At 38.9% G+C, this 15,220-nt stretch overlaps 1 protein-coding gene across 3 annotated transcripts in view; it reads right to left on the bottom strand.

Annotated features, from left to right (window-relative positions):
* The window catches only part of SNX1 (sorting nexin 1), a 45,126-nt gene that overhangs the window by 17,248 nt on the left and 12,658 nt on the right, over nt 1-15,220 (bottom strand). For 2 of the 3 annotated variants that reach the window (XM_079914871.1, XM_079914870.1), the window contains exons 2-5: nt 9,728-9,839; nt 6,071-6,112; nt 5,453-5,519; nt 1,567-1,610 (exon numbers count right to left, since the gene is read on the bottom strand). In XM_079914871.1, the coding sequence (XP_079770997.1) occupies nt 1,567-1,610; nt 5,453-5,519; nt 6,071-6,112; nt 9,728-9,775 (201 nt within the window). In that variant the 5' untranslated portion in view covers nt 9,776-9,839. Of the gene's footprint in view, nt 1-1,566; nt 1,611-5,452; nt 5,520-6,070; nt 6,199-9,727; nt 9,840-15,220 lie in introns of all 3 variants that reach the window. The other variant, XM_079914869.1, reaches the window with a different exon arrangement.

Genomic DNA, 15,220 nt, shown 5'->3' on the forward strand with positions numbered 1-15,220 from the left:
TGTTTGTTTGTTTTCTGAGCTATAATCCCCTCTGGCTGTCTGGGAATCTATGGAGCCCTTCGCAGAATAATGATTTTAAGTGCATAAAATATACATTAGATTACAAAGGCAACTAATTAAATTCAAATGTGGTTTTATTTGCAGGTTAAGAGCTCTTGCTCTAAGGAAAGAGATGTTGCAATCTAGTTTAAAGCTAGAATTCTATGGTCATCTATTAACCCATTCATCCTGCACTGACTTATTAAGGGTATTAGCTGCTGGAATTAAAGCAGCCAAACTGGAAGAAAAGACAGAGTAAACGATGCCCCTAAGGGGGAGGATCAGACGAAATGTCTACACTGTAGACACTTTAACCTTTAAAGTGTCACAGGATCTAGAACACAGGGGCAGGTCAATAAGTAGTAGAGAGATAATATAAAGAAAACTTCTAGTAAAAAAGACTAGGCCTATGTCATATTGAGAGATCATTTAATACTCACCAGACAGGCAAAATTTAAGGAGGTGGGGCCTTGCCAACTGCTGGCAGAGAAGTGTGTCAATGGGAACTTTTACATACTGCTGATGGAAGTATAAACTGGTACAAGGACTTTAAAAAGCAGTTTGTATTCCTTTTCTTCAACATTTGCACTACCTATGACCCAGGGAAACTATTCCTGAGTATATACCCAAAAGAAACTCTTCTTATGTGTACACCAGAAGACATGTGCAAGTATGTTCACAGCGCATAATTACAAAAACTGGAAACATGCCAAATATTCACAACAGGAACATGAATGTATTATGCTATAATCACAAAATGGACTAATTAACTACAGCTACACACAACATGGATGGGTCTGAGGAACAATGGTAGTAAAGAAAGCACTATATTCAGCATGATACCATTTTAATGAAACTCAAAAAAAAAAAAGCAAAACAGTACATTGTTTAGAGATACATATGGGAAGACTTTTTAATAAAGGAAATGAGAGACAACTCAGGAGAGTGGTCACCTCTAAGGTGTGAGGCAGGGGATAGGAGAGGGAGAAACACGCAGGTAGATTCAATGGTACTCATCTTAAGACTGGTGGTAGGTTCGGGGCTTCATTTTTTATGCTTCATAACCTGCATACAACAACGTGTAAGTTTTGTATGCATTAATATTATATAAAAAAGGAAGACCAGACCCGAGGGGCAAAAGGTTAGGGAGAGCATTAAAAGAAGTTCCACATAGGAAACCTCAGAAGAACTGATGATTTTTAAACAGGTGATAGAGTTTGGGGTGATCCGCCAAACTAGCTCTAAGCCACATAGCTCTTAAGAGGGATGGTACTATATCAGATACACCACATGTCTTAATAAAACTTACAAAGTTTCACACTGAAGTGTTAGCTCTCTGGAAGAAAAGTGGAAAGGCTCAGATGAGATTACCAAGGGGATGCAGACTTGCTCCATCTTGAGTAAACTTGAAGGAAGATGTTGACAAAGAAACTAAAGAAATACCCAGAAATAATCTGAATGATGACCTTCTTGGTATGAGCACCCAAGTCTATTAAGGTGGTCATCAGCAGGGTCACTTGGACTCACCTGTGTTGTAACTTTGTAGGCCACATAGGCATTCATACCATCCCCTGTGGGGAGAACAAGAAAGCAGGAGAGGATTATTCTGTAAACCAAAGCAGAACTAATCTTGCTAACATTTAACCAGGAATCATAAGCCAGCCACAGGAGCTGTGTACAAGAAGGGATATCTGTTTCATCTCTAAGCTTTATAGACTATCCTATAATCCAGTTCCTACTTTGTCTCAGGACCTCTGTGGCGCATATCATGGCCCCATGGATGCTGGCTGGGCCCCAGTTTAAGTCAGACAAGAGAGTCAGCCTCCTGTTCCAAAGCCAGGCTCTATTTATACCCTCCACAAAGCAGCACTGGATACTGACAATCCATCGCTTGTTACCATGCCAGTATTTGGGCTAGTTACACACATCTGTCTAAATCCAAACAATTCTCTTGCTGTATAAAGCAGGAGGAGGAGAAGGAAGCAAATGATGTAAAAGGAAACAAGAAGTTCTACCCTAAGCTAGCTCTGGGCTCCATTTGCTCTTTCAGAAGTACTGCGCCGGTCCCTCCACTGGTGCTGGGGGACACTGACCCCTCTCATCTAGCATGTTCACCCAGAGCAAAGGGCCTGGCAGGAAGACACTTCGGCTGCCTGATGTCACACAAATCTCTCTTTCCTGGAGGAATTATTTTTCTGAAAAAGGCTTTGACTGTTCAATAATTTGGGATTCAAGCAATTGTTTTTCTCTGTGGTAGTGTCCTGACCTCAACCACTTAGGGACATAAAGGCACCATTGACTCCCTGAGCAGTGAAAAGACACACATTGGACTCGAGACAGACATAACTCCAGTGCTGGGCTCTGGCACATTAGGCTGGTTTCATTCCCTTCCTCCCCACCCCGATTCTTCCCCACACCAACCAGGAAAACGTAGGTCAACAATTACTAGCTGCCAAAGCCTCTGAACTGGTCCTGGGGTAAGGGCCCAGGGGAGGAACGTGCAGTTCTAGACCTGCAGGGTCACGTATTACAACTTGGGTTCACCGAGATGGCTGGGAATAACTGCTTTTATAAATTATACAGAGAAGTTGGAGACTGTACAGGAAGAGAGGGCTTGCTTTCTTCATCTCGCCAAGCCCTACCAAAAGAGCAATGTGACACACACCCACTAGAGAATAGACTTGAGGACACGGGAAGGGGGAAGGGTAAGCTGTGACGAAGTGAGAGAGTGGCATGGACATATATACATTACCAAACGTAAAATAGCTAGCTAGTGGGAAGCAGCCGCATAGCACAGGGAGATCAGCTCCGTGCTTTGTGACCGCCTGGAGGGGTGGGATAGGGAGGGTGGGTGGGAGGGAGACGCAAGAGGGAAGAGATATGGGAACATATGTATATATATAACTGATTCACTTTGTTATAAAGCAGAAACTAACACACCATTGTAAAGCAATTATACTCCAATAAAGATGTTAAAAAACAAACAAAAACCAGAAACTACTTAAGTAAAGCTTTAGAAATTACTTTATATTTATTACCACTGTTAGTTCTCTTCTAAACCACTTAAACTATATCGCCTAATACTACTAAGGATGCTTACCACTGATAAAAGGAAAAAAATCTAAATTTACTTTATAAACTTTCAAATTTTCATTCACAGTTGCATAGTCATGGTCAAATGTCCAAAAGGTCAATTCCATGATTTAGTGCCTGCAATTAAGGAATGACTAAGTGCAAACATACATAAAAACACAGTAGTGAAGTAGGATCTTCAGACACTTTGCCTGCTTATCAGCTGTTTTTATTGAGGCAATGTGTAAAAAAAGAGACATACTTTCATGTCCAGAGCTTATAAGATATGGAAATGTCCTAGAAATGCAGCAGTTTTAAATCTGTTAATTTCCTAAATAATTTCAGGAAGTTGAAAATGACATATGCAAATTACCAAGGCTCTAACAAGCAATATCCTGGTAGGGAGACTCTTATTTAGATCCGTGTGGGAATGAGAGGCTCATGTTGAGTAAACAGCCCACGCAAACAGAAGGTGCTGTTATAAAGATCAATATGAATCTTGAAGTAGCCGGTTTCTTGGCATCGACATGACTAAGAATCTACTATGGTGCAAGGGGATGAAGGTTTATCACCAAAAGTGATTTGTGTTTAAATAAATCTGATCCACGGGATGTTTAAATTACTGTTACACATTGAACTGTGTCCCCCTAAAAAAGATATGTTGAAAATCCTAACCCGTGGTACCTCAGAATGTGACCTGATTTGAAAACAGGGTCTTTATAGAAGAAATCAAGTGAAAATGGGGTCAGTAGGGTGGGCCTTAATTCAATATGACTGGTGTCTACATAAAAAAGGGACCTTTGGACAGAGACAGACACACATAAAGGGAAGATGATGTGAAGGCACCAGGGAGAATGCCATGTGACAATGAAGGCAGAGACTGGAGTGATTCATCTGTAAGTCAAGGAATGCCTGAGGCTCCAAAAGCTAGAGGAGAGGCATGGAACAGTCCTTCTCTAGTGCCTTCAGAGGAAGCATGGCCTCACCAACACCATGACAAGACTTCTGGCCTTCAGAACTCTGAGAGAATAAATTTCTGGTTTTTTTTTTTTTTCCTTTTTTTGTGGTACGTGGGTCTCTCACTGTTGTGGCCTCTCCCGTTGCAGAGCACAGGCTCCGGACGCGCAGGCTCAGCGGCCATGGCTCACAGGCCCAGCCGCTCCGCGGCATGTGGGATCTTCCCGGACCGGGGCACGAATCCGTGTCCCCTGCATCGGCAGGCGGACTCTCAACCACTGCGCCACCAGGGAAGCTCTCTACCAAGGATTTAAAGCAGCTAATAACTAGCCTAAAATCAATGTGCATATAGAATATTCATAAATATTAGAGAGGCAAGAGAGAATCCTAAACATGTAATCCAAAATTCTGGTCCAGGTTCTACCACGGGCCATATATTGTGACCTGACAGGAAGGCTACATTTCATTTATTGGTTCTCAATTTCCTCTACTGGTGGATGAGGGAATTGTATAAGATGCTCATAAACATCCTACCAGTGCACCAGTCTAGGAAAAGTAAAACCCTACAGTTTAACAACAAACCATTTTGGCATAAAGTCTAATTAGATTTTAAAAATTCTTGTTCCTAGTTCAGAATAGACAAAGGGTTGGAAATCACATTTTTCCTCTTAACCATACAAATATCACCCCTACTTAATAGGAGGAAAAAGCTCTGTGCAGCCTCTTCTCTTAGAGACTATATCTGGAACAAGGAAAGTCGAGGCCTGTTTGCCCGCTGCTCACTAAAAGGTCTCACAAGCTTGAGACACAGGAAGGCTATCCTAAAAATCCACATTCTGGTCAAAGTTAAGTATTGTGCTTTTTGAAAATCTAATTTAAATTTGATCAAAATTCAACCTGGGTTCTTTAATCTTTACCTATGAAAGAGAGATGCAGATTTCCCCACTTTATTAGAATATCAAGAGTACATAGTAAAAAGACATGTAACAAGAAATCCAAATTTCTTGAGGGAAAAATAAATCCAGCATCCCAAGATTTTAAAACGTGTTTTTAGGGTGCTTAAATGGAATTTATGATCTCAAGAGGAAATAAAATGGTGTCAACAACTCTGTGGGAGAAGCCAATTTTGGGTTTTTAAAAAGGGATTTGAATAATATTTGATTTTCTGATTTTTCTTTCTTAAGCCAGAAAAGGCCTAAATAAGTACTGGTAACTGCTGTTTCTGGCCTTGGAAGCATAGCAAGGGGCATAGTTTCATAGGAAAGATAATGATGAAGTATTTCACACTAGCTAGTTCAGCTCTGGAGGTAACCATTAAGAAATTAGCTAACTGTGCTTTCCACAGCAATATCCTAACATCACAGGGAGTCCCAAGTACACTTACCTATCTTCTCAGGATCAGTTATACCAACTGTCAAGTCAAATTGGTCTTCCTGTTCTTCTTCCTCTAGCTTTTAAAGAGAAGACAAATCATGAGATACCCCAAAAAAGGCTACATTAATTTTACTCTGCATTAACATTACATCAATATAATAACATATATTAGATATAGATATATCCTTCTACACATCAGTGTTCAGCTCTGTCCATTTCCAACAATCTTGATGAAGCAACTTCCACTACTTTAAGTTGGAGCTTGCACAAATATCTTTGTTACATCTATTCTCTTAAAACATTATTTTGATCATAACGAATAATTACTAGGTTTTGGAAGACTTGACGCTGTTAGGCTAAGGAGGGAATGAGGAGACGCTATACTCTTGAATATGGGAGCTTCGGACACTAAATATCATTAATGACCATTGAAAGCCTCTGTGCCATCTTCTGGGTAACAGATACTCTGCCCAGGAAAGAGTCCTTTATTGGATTTTGGCTGTCCATTAACCATAAGAGTCTTCTTCAAGAGTCATACATGTTATATCAAGGTTCAAACTCAACTGAACTTCAGACTGGCAGCACAGTCCTAAACATCCAAAAGAAGACCAACAGCACAAATTCTCACCTCCTCATAGCTTGGCTGGGGCTTAGAAGAATTTGTGGCCTCCTGTGGAGGAAGAGAAATGAGTGTTTTGGCTGGCACCTTCTTCTGATTATTTTGTGTGCTGTCCAGGGATAGCTCCACTGTGGCATCTAAAAATAGTTGATATTTTATAATGAAAGAAGAGTCAGAAAAACTGTAAGCTAGAAAAAATGGACCTAAGATACAAATGCAGTAACACTGGGGGAAAAGTACTGTTTGCCACATCTGAAGATGACACTGTTGTTTTACCACAGTTTAAGAATGTTCACAATTACAGTTTTAGATCATCTTGCAAAGATTAAGTTATGTTTAATATATGCTGTCCAAGGGGGATAAAAATATATTGCAATATCTGAAAATCTTTCTAATCAAAATAGTTTAAAAAAAAGTGCTAAAGAGCTGTCTTTGTCTAGGAAAATCTCAGCTGAACAGAACAACTCATTCCCTAAGTGTTCTAGGGAGGGGACTTTTAAAAGAGCATTATGTACCATTTTTAGGCATTACAATTTCTTAGGCAAATAATAAGAACGCACTCTCAACTAGGAGCAATGGAGCTAGAAGTTCAAAGCCTAGATAACTGAGATTTTTTTTTTCTTTTTAATAAAGAAAAATATAAATATCCATTAGGGTTTGGCCTGATCAGTAAGTATTCAATTCTAGCCTTAGGGAATTCAAAGAGAACTGTTTCTTTTTCTTTTCTAGACTTTCATTTAGAGCTAAAATGAAACCAGACAGAGGGGTCTATAAGGCATAACCAGGTCCTAGATCAATGTTATTATCATTAAAAGGGCTTCCCTGGTGGCGCAGTGGTTGAAAGTCCGCCTGCCGATGCAGGGGACACGGGTTCGTGCCCCGGTCTGGGAAGATCCCACATGCCGCGGGGCGGCTGGGCCCGTGAGCCATGGCCGCTGAGCCTGCGCGTCCACAGCCTGTGCTCCGCAACGGGAGAGGCCACAACAGTGAGAGGCCCGCATACCGCAAAAAAAAAAAAAAAAAAAAAAAAAAAAAAAGTTAATCATGTCTATAAACAAGTTTGCCAGACTGTCGGAATCCTATCAGGATTCTTTTCCTCATCAGAAAGAGAGAGGTGGTAATATAATCTGGCCCTACTGTAGGAGTACAAACCACACAAAAATATGCATAATGAACATGCTAGGGTGATAGGATTCTTTGAAGCAAGCAACCAGCTAAAGTATGTTTAAGAAATTCATATCATGCAGGCACCACATAAATAATTAAGTTATCCAATCCAATAAATGTGACTGAAAACAAAACAGGAATTTAAACATTTAAAACCTTTGGCTTATTAGAGTGCTACTAAAAGCCTTTTGAAGAGCTGTGCATTTTTTATTGAGAGTCCTGTGACAAATGTGACAAAACTTACATCAAAAATGCTTTTTTCTTTGTACTCTTGATAAGAGTAATGGAAGAGCCACTGGACTCCATCACAGAGATTCTGACGATCACTAAACTAATCATGTAGAAAGTATTAGAACATTTAAATTTCCACAGTCAATAACTGAAATATCCGAGAAACTACTCAAGTCCTAAACTAAATGTATCACTGTAGGCATTCCTTTCTATAGATATCTTATGTTCCTTTCTTAGTAATGAGGCAGTCATTGGCTGCTTATGAAAACAGTTGGGGAATGAAGTAAATCAGAACCTTCATCAGCAATAAATATGTCCCTAATAAAGATCTTCTACATGTTCATATATAAAACCCAACCATGGGGTAACTCAGTCACACCAAGATTTCAGGTCTTCTTAAAGGGCAAATCATATAAATGTTAAGTTCCCAAAGATAGAAAAACTTTCTTTGCAGTCTGCCATATAACTAGATGATTCATTATTTGCATTTCTCCTCCAGAAATTTTATCCCAAATGTAAACATTAGCAGAATGAACAGTGGGCACTTAAGTTTCATAGAGGAAAGGAATTGGAAAATATTTGAAATCTTTATATTCCTTCTTCTAACCTCTTCTTCCCTCGTCATGTCTTAATTTCGCACCGAGTTCAAATGTGAGAGTCCTCCCAAGATCTTCCCTTCCCAAGTCCACCCTCTCATCTCTTCCCTTCCTTATCATTCTCTCCTTTGAGGGTCTCATTCACATGGCAGTTTCAACTACCACCTCTAGGAAGTTGATCCCCACATTTAAAATTTAAAATATCTAAAACCCAAACTCACTCTCCCCACCTTCCAACTCAAAGCTAGTTTCTTCTGTAGAATGTAGTTCTCAAAATGGTACCATTTTCTTCCTAATCCTTGGGCTTGAAACTTTTGACTGTCTTCAATCCTTATTTTTGGACACCCGTTATACCCAATCACCAACACCAGATTCTGCTGATTTCAGTTTTTGAAAAGTTTTCACCTTTCTTTTCCTATTTCCATTACCTTATTTTTGGTCTTTACCATTTTATTCTTGAACTAATTTGTGATTGCCTTCTGACATCTCCAGTCTTTGTCCATTGCAATCCGTTTTATATAATAATTCTATCAGGTCAGTCTTTCCTCACTTTGCCCATAGCACTTTCCTTACTCAAAACTACCAATGGCTCTTAATTGGCACTAGGATGAAAATTCAAATTCTAATTATTACTGTTATCTAAAATCCTCCTAAACAACATTTCCAGACTTACCTTCCATGGCATCTCTAAGAAGCCCCTGTTTTGGCCCACTGAGTTTACTGACTGTCCCTCAAACACACCATATACTTCCTGCCTAACCATTTGCACCCTTTCTCTTTTTCCTACATAAATCCTGCTTCTTCCAAGAAGTCTAACAAGATCACTCTAGAGCAGAGATTATCAATGAGGGCACTACCGATATTTTGGGCTGGATAATTCTTTTTGGTGAGGGGCTGTCTGTGTACTGTGGGGTGTTTAGCAGCATCCATGGCCTCCACTCAGCAGATACCGGCAGCACTGCCAGGTGTGACAAACAAAAATGTCTCCAACCATTGCCAAATGTCTTTGAATGTCTTTGGGGGTGGTACAGGGGAAGGACCACCTTTTGTTGAGAACAGGGCAGTCCCTCTCAACAAAAAATTATTGGGCCCAAAATGTTAATAGTGCCAAGATTGAGAAACTCTGTTCTATACTAGTATTTTTCAAACTGCAGTCTGTTGTTCACTGGGGAATTGTGACAGTGATTCAGTGGGTTACAAACAGCATTTTAAAAAAAGAGAAACAACAGAAAATTTCAGATTGTATGGAGGGTAGTAAAGGCAAGTCATTTAATAAAACTTTTAGTTTTATACAAGTGCATAAATATTTTGGATTATGACACAAAATGTATTTCTTACTATGAGTCTTGGTCATAAAAGTCTAAAACCACTGCTTTAGTCTCACCTCAGACCCCTCTGAGCTCCTGTGACCTAATATTTCTATCAGTCCTCTGGCCACATTTATATTATTGTTTAACAATTTGTCTAAATCACATTCTTAAATAACTGTATATTTATGTCTTACTCCCTAAACCTGTAAGAATCGTGATGGCAGGTACTGCCTTTTATTATGTTTTGGAATCCTTCACAATAGTATCTTAACATAGAGTTGTGTTTCTCATATATATATAGCTTTTTACTTTAACTCAGCAACTTAGAAGATTCCTAGCTTAAGTTTTGAGTCCATACTTGCCTGCAAAGAGATCCTGTGGCTCTTGGTCTTGTTCCTCACGGATCCCATTTTCTTTGGAGCCACTGTTGATGGGAAGAAGGGAAGCAATTCTCTTTGGAGACTGGGGCTTACTCTGAAAACAAAGAAATACTCTGAATACTATGAATAAAATTGTACCATTAAAAACAAACCTAGAGGACTTCCCTGGCGGTCCAGTGGTTAAGACCCTGCGCTTCCACTGCAGGGGACACGGGTTCAATCCCTGGTTAGGGAACTAAGATCCCCCATGCTGCTTCACACGGCCAAAAAAAACCACCAAAAAACAAACCAACCTAGAAAGTGACTTCTGATGCACCCCTCAGTTGCTCCCCCAGGTGTTTAGGGGAAGACAGGATCACTAGTCAGCCAGTTTAATAAGCAGCAAATCATTATTGGTTATGTAAGTGTGGCCTGAGTGATCACAGAGCTAAAATAAACTCACACATTTTAGGGTTAACTTCTAACACTATAACCCTGCTGAAATGCCCTACCCCAAAGCACATGATGCCAACATGGGTATGTGTATACAAAGATAATTTTCAAAAGAACCTGTCCAAATGCATTTCTCCTCAGTTGATGACCTTTATTCTTTCAAATGCTGACAGGGCACATTCTAGTGTCCAGGACACCACACTAGAGACCATAAATCAAGCTCTGATCCTGACTTATTTTGTGGCCTTGGCTGAACCATTCACTGAAGCCCAGGTATGTGGATATTACCGACCCTCCCGACAAGCAAAGGAAGGTATGACACTTTAATGTTGTTTGTAACTATAACTTATCTTTTCATCCTTAACTTATAGAGACACAATTTTCAACCAGACTCGTGTCAGGCTAGCAGAAGAAAAACCAGCCATGCTTAGCCTACAGGCACATGGTGAAAATACAGTCAGTCCATGGCCTTTATCAAAAGCTCAGTGATCTGCCGCAAGCAAGTGTGGGGTGAGGCCCCAGACCGGTACCAGAGTGAACAAAGCTGGATTGTGTAGAAAACTAACAGAAAGCTGAGAATCTGACTTCAAAAGCCATGGTGTCATATTAGAGGGTTTTGAAGTCAGACCCCAAGGCCAAATCAGTTAAAAGACCTGACTTAAGGAATCTTTTATGAAACATTTCCTTAACAAATCTGAGGGTGTTTGTTCCTTGGAAACAGGCCCTTTCTGACCCAACAGAACAAAGTGAAATGACAGATTTATTGGGTACTTTGAATCTGTCATGCAAATAGCTCCATCTCAGTACTGGGGCCACCCTCAGGGAAAGAAAATGTTACCAATATGTAGATTTATACTAGCTAACAACGGAATTTTCTATGCTAATAAAATTTAATGAGCTTTTAGTTGTATGTGCTTAAATGTTACCAATTCTGTTAGAGACAGTGATCCTGTCTTCTAGCTGCTTCCACAATCTTAAAAAACAACCAAAAAAAAAAAAATCACTGCCAAGACACAGACAACAAATAATAGGGCAAAACCAAACCCTACACTTCCCTTTTGCCTCTTAAATTGCCAACTACTTTCTTACATACACAGGTCCATCCTATACATGCTCTTGTGCTCTTGTACAGTATAGGGAATCTCATAAAAAGCCATCTGATGTCTTTTAATTCAGTTCCCACTAATACCAGTTGCCTCTAGATGGAGATCTAAGAGAGATTAAAACTCAGATACATTAAGAATATACATATATAAATGTAATTTACTAGTAGCTCACCAGAGAGACTAAAGAAACAGGAAAAGAACAGGTTAGAATTTACCCATTTTTAACAACACCGAGAAGAACCCATTCTTGTGATACGAAGATGAATAAAGGCACCTTTCTATTTCTGTTTTATCATCTAAACTTGGAAGTTTAAAGATTAAGAAAATTTTCTGGAGCAATGCTAGAATAGCAGTCTGTCTGGGAGAAAATATTTGCAAACGATGAGACCGACAAGGGCTTTATTTCCAAAATATACAAATAGCTCATAAACTCAATAACAAAAAACCAAACAACCCAATCAAAGAGTGGGCAGAAGACCTAAAAAAACATTTCTCCAAAGAAGACATACAGATGACCAACAGACACATGAAAAGATGCTCAACATCGCTAATTATTAGAAAAATGCAAGTCAAAACTACAATGAGGTATTGCCTCACACGGGTCAGAAGGGCCGTCAATTAAAAAGTCTACAAATAACAAATGCTGTAGAGGGTGTGGAGAAAAGGGAACTCTCTTACACTGTTGGTGGGAATGTAAATTGGTGCAGCCACTATGGAAAACAGTATAGAGGTTCATTAAAAAACTGAAAGTAGAGTTGCCATATGATCCAGCAATCCCACTCCTGGGCATATACCCAGAGAAAACTCTAATTCAAAAAGATACACACACCCCAATGTTCACAGCAGCACTATTTACAATAGCCAAGACATGGAAGCAACCTAAATGTCCACTGATAGGTGAATGGATAAAGCAGATGCGGTATGTATATACAATGAATACTACTCAGCCATATTGCATGGACCTAGAGATTATCATACTAAGTGAAGTTAGACAGAAAAAGACAAATATGATATCACTTACACGTGGAATCTAAAATATGATACAAATGAACTTATTTACAAAGCAGAAACAGATTCACAGACATAGAAAACAAACTTAAGGTTACCAAAGGGGAAAGGGGATGGGGAAGGGATAAATTAGGAGTTTGGGATTAGCAGATAAAAACTACTATATATAAAATAGATAAGCAACAAGGTCCCACTATATAGCACAGGGAACTATATTCAATATCTTGTCATAAACCATAATGGAAAAGAACATGAAAAAGAATATATACACATATATAACCAAACACACACACACACACGTATAACTGAATCAAGTTGCTATACACCAGAAACGAACACAACATTGTAAATCAACTATACTTCAATCAAAAAAACAAAAGAATAGCAGTCTGTCTTTCCCTATACTAATCAGAAAAGACAGATCCAGATGGATGGGATACTGTGGTGACAACTAGAGCACAACTACTTGTCATTCTTCCTCTACCAGATCCTCTTCAAGCCCAAACCATACTTTGCTTGACTAGAACTGTGATGAAAACAAAAGCTTGTGCACTCTTAGTAAGCTAGGTAACAACTACCTTTGAGAATAGAAAACTGCTCCTCAAATATACTCTGGGACTCCATTCCAAAAACCACTAAAGGCTGAGTTCTAGGAAAGCTGAACATAGTTAGACTGATTATTGTATTTACTATTCTAATTTTTCCTCAGTAGTTCTTTTATAAAATTAATCTATGTACACAAAACTTTGTATTCTGTTTTTGCCCCCTTTGCCATCTGAGCAGTTTTTTCATGTCTTTAAGGTTGTACAAAAATCCCACTTTTAGTGACTTAACTCTCTATCATATGGGTATACTACAACATAGTCACTTCCCTAATGATGGGCATTTAGACAGTTTCCAGGTTTTTATTTTTATCATCACAAAAAATATGGTGATGTCTATCCCTATATATAAGTCTACATCTGATTATTTCCTTGGGATAGATTCTTAAGCAGAATTATTAAACGAAATTTTCAAAGGCTCTACTAAGCTCCCTTCCAGAAAGATCACAATTTGCATCCACCCCCAGGCCCCCACCCCACACCACCACAGCAACATTAAGCATTCTCTCTCTCTCTAAAAAATCTTTGTATGTTAACGAGTTATAAGTTGTCTTGTTCCCACATGTTTACTGGCCATCTGAATCCCTGTGATGTGCTTTGGTGTCCTTTGCCCATTTTTCTATGCTAAGTTAGCGTTACTTAGATGTACACTTCTCTTACGTAAGTATGTTAACTGTCTCTCCGGCATATTGTATAGTACCCACGCCCCCAATTTTATCTCTTTTCTCTTTGTTTTATTTTTGATCTTAGCAAATTTATTCTCAATTGACTGATTAGTATTGGCACTGGCCTATTTCTTTAGGCTGAAGAGTACCCAGCACACAGTTGTCCTTTGAGGCATATTCTCAAGTTTTACTTAAAATCAAATACAAGAGAAGCTGAGCAGGACTATTTTTAAGGATAAGAAGAAATGAACCCCGTTCATGGTACCCAACATTTATACAGGACTGTTAATAGAAAACAAGTCTTCCATGAGACTAGAGTTTATAATAATAGCTTACTTCTCATCAAAATAAATAGCCACCTGGTATTAAAACATATTTCATATGCCCAAGGTTAAAAGGCTAATTTTCATCAGTATTAAGGAATGATTTATATTAAAAAGCTAATTTTGAAGCAACAGTTTAAATTTTAGGAAGGACTCATTTTTGGGGGTGGAGGCACACTGATTACAGAGTGACAAAATCAATACTAAAAATAAGGCTTGCTTTATAATCCATATTTTAAAAATCTCTTAATAGTAAGTCACAAAACTTTGAAGGGGGCTAAATTTCTAGGCAATAGATAAAACTATTTTCTGTGATGAAATTTTTTAAATTTATTTTTTATTGAAGTATAGTTAATGTACAATATTGTATAAGTTACAGGTGTACAGAACAGTGATTAACAATTTTTAAAGGTTATACTCCATTTAGTTATTATAAAATATTGGCTATATTCCCTGTGTTATACAATATATCCTTGTAATTTATTTTATACATAGTACTTTGTACCTCTTAATTCCCTATCCCTATATTACCCCTCTCCCTTCCCTCTCCCTACTGGTAACCACTAGTTTGTTCTCTACATCTGTAAGTCTGCTTCTTTTTTGTTATATTCACTAGTTTGCTGTATTTTTCAGATTCCACATATAAGTGATATCATACAGTATTTGTCTTTCATCTTTCTCTGTCTGACGTATTTCACTTAGTATAATACCCTCCAAGTCCATTCCTATTGTTGCAAATGACAAAATTTCATTGTATTTATTTTATATTTATTATTATTATTTTTCTTGCAGTACACGGGCCTCTCACTGTTGTGGCCTCTCCCTTTGCGGAGCACAGGCTCCGGACGCGCAGGCTCAGCGGCCATGGCTCACGGGCCCAGCCGCTCTGCGGCATGTGGGATCTTCCCGGACCGGGGCACGAACCCGTGTCCCCTGCATCGGCAGGCGGACTCTCAACCACTGCGCCACCAGGGAAGCCCCAAATTTCATTTTTTTTATGACTGAGTAGTATTCCCGAGTGTGTGTGTGTGTGTGTGTGTGTGTGTGTATTTTTTTTTTTCACCACATCTTAATCCCTTCATCTGTTGATGGACACTTAGGTTGCTTGCATATCTTGGCAATGGTAAATAGTGCTGCTACGAACATTGGGGTGCCTTATCTTTTCAAATTAGTGTTTTATGGATATACACCCAGGTAGAATTGCTGGGTCATATAGTAGTTCCATTTTTAGTTTTTTAAGAAACTTCCATACTGTTTTACAATTCATATATATTTTATGTGTTGCAATTCATGGTCGTTATTATCATTACTTAAGCTCAAATCATTCCATCATTGGCCA

The sequence above is a fragment of the Stenella coeruleoalba genome (assembly GCF_951394435.1).
Source record: "Stenella coeruleoalba genome assembly, chromosome: 2".
Taxonomy (NCBI): Eukaryota; Metazoa; Chordata; class Mammalia; order Artiodactyla; family Delphinidae; genus Stenella; species Stenella coeruleoalba.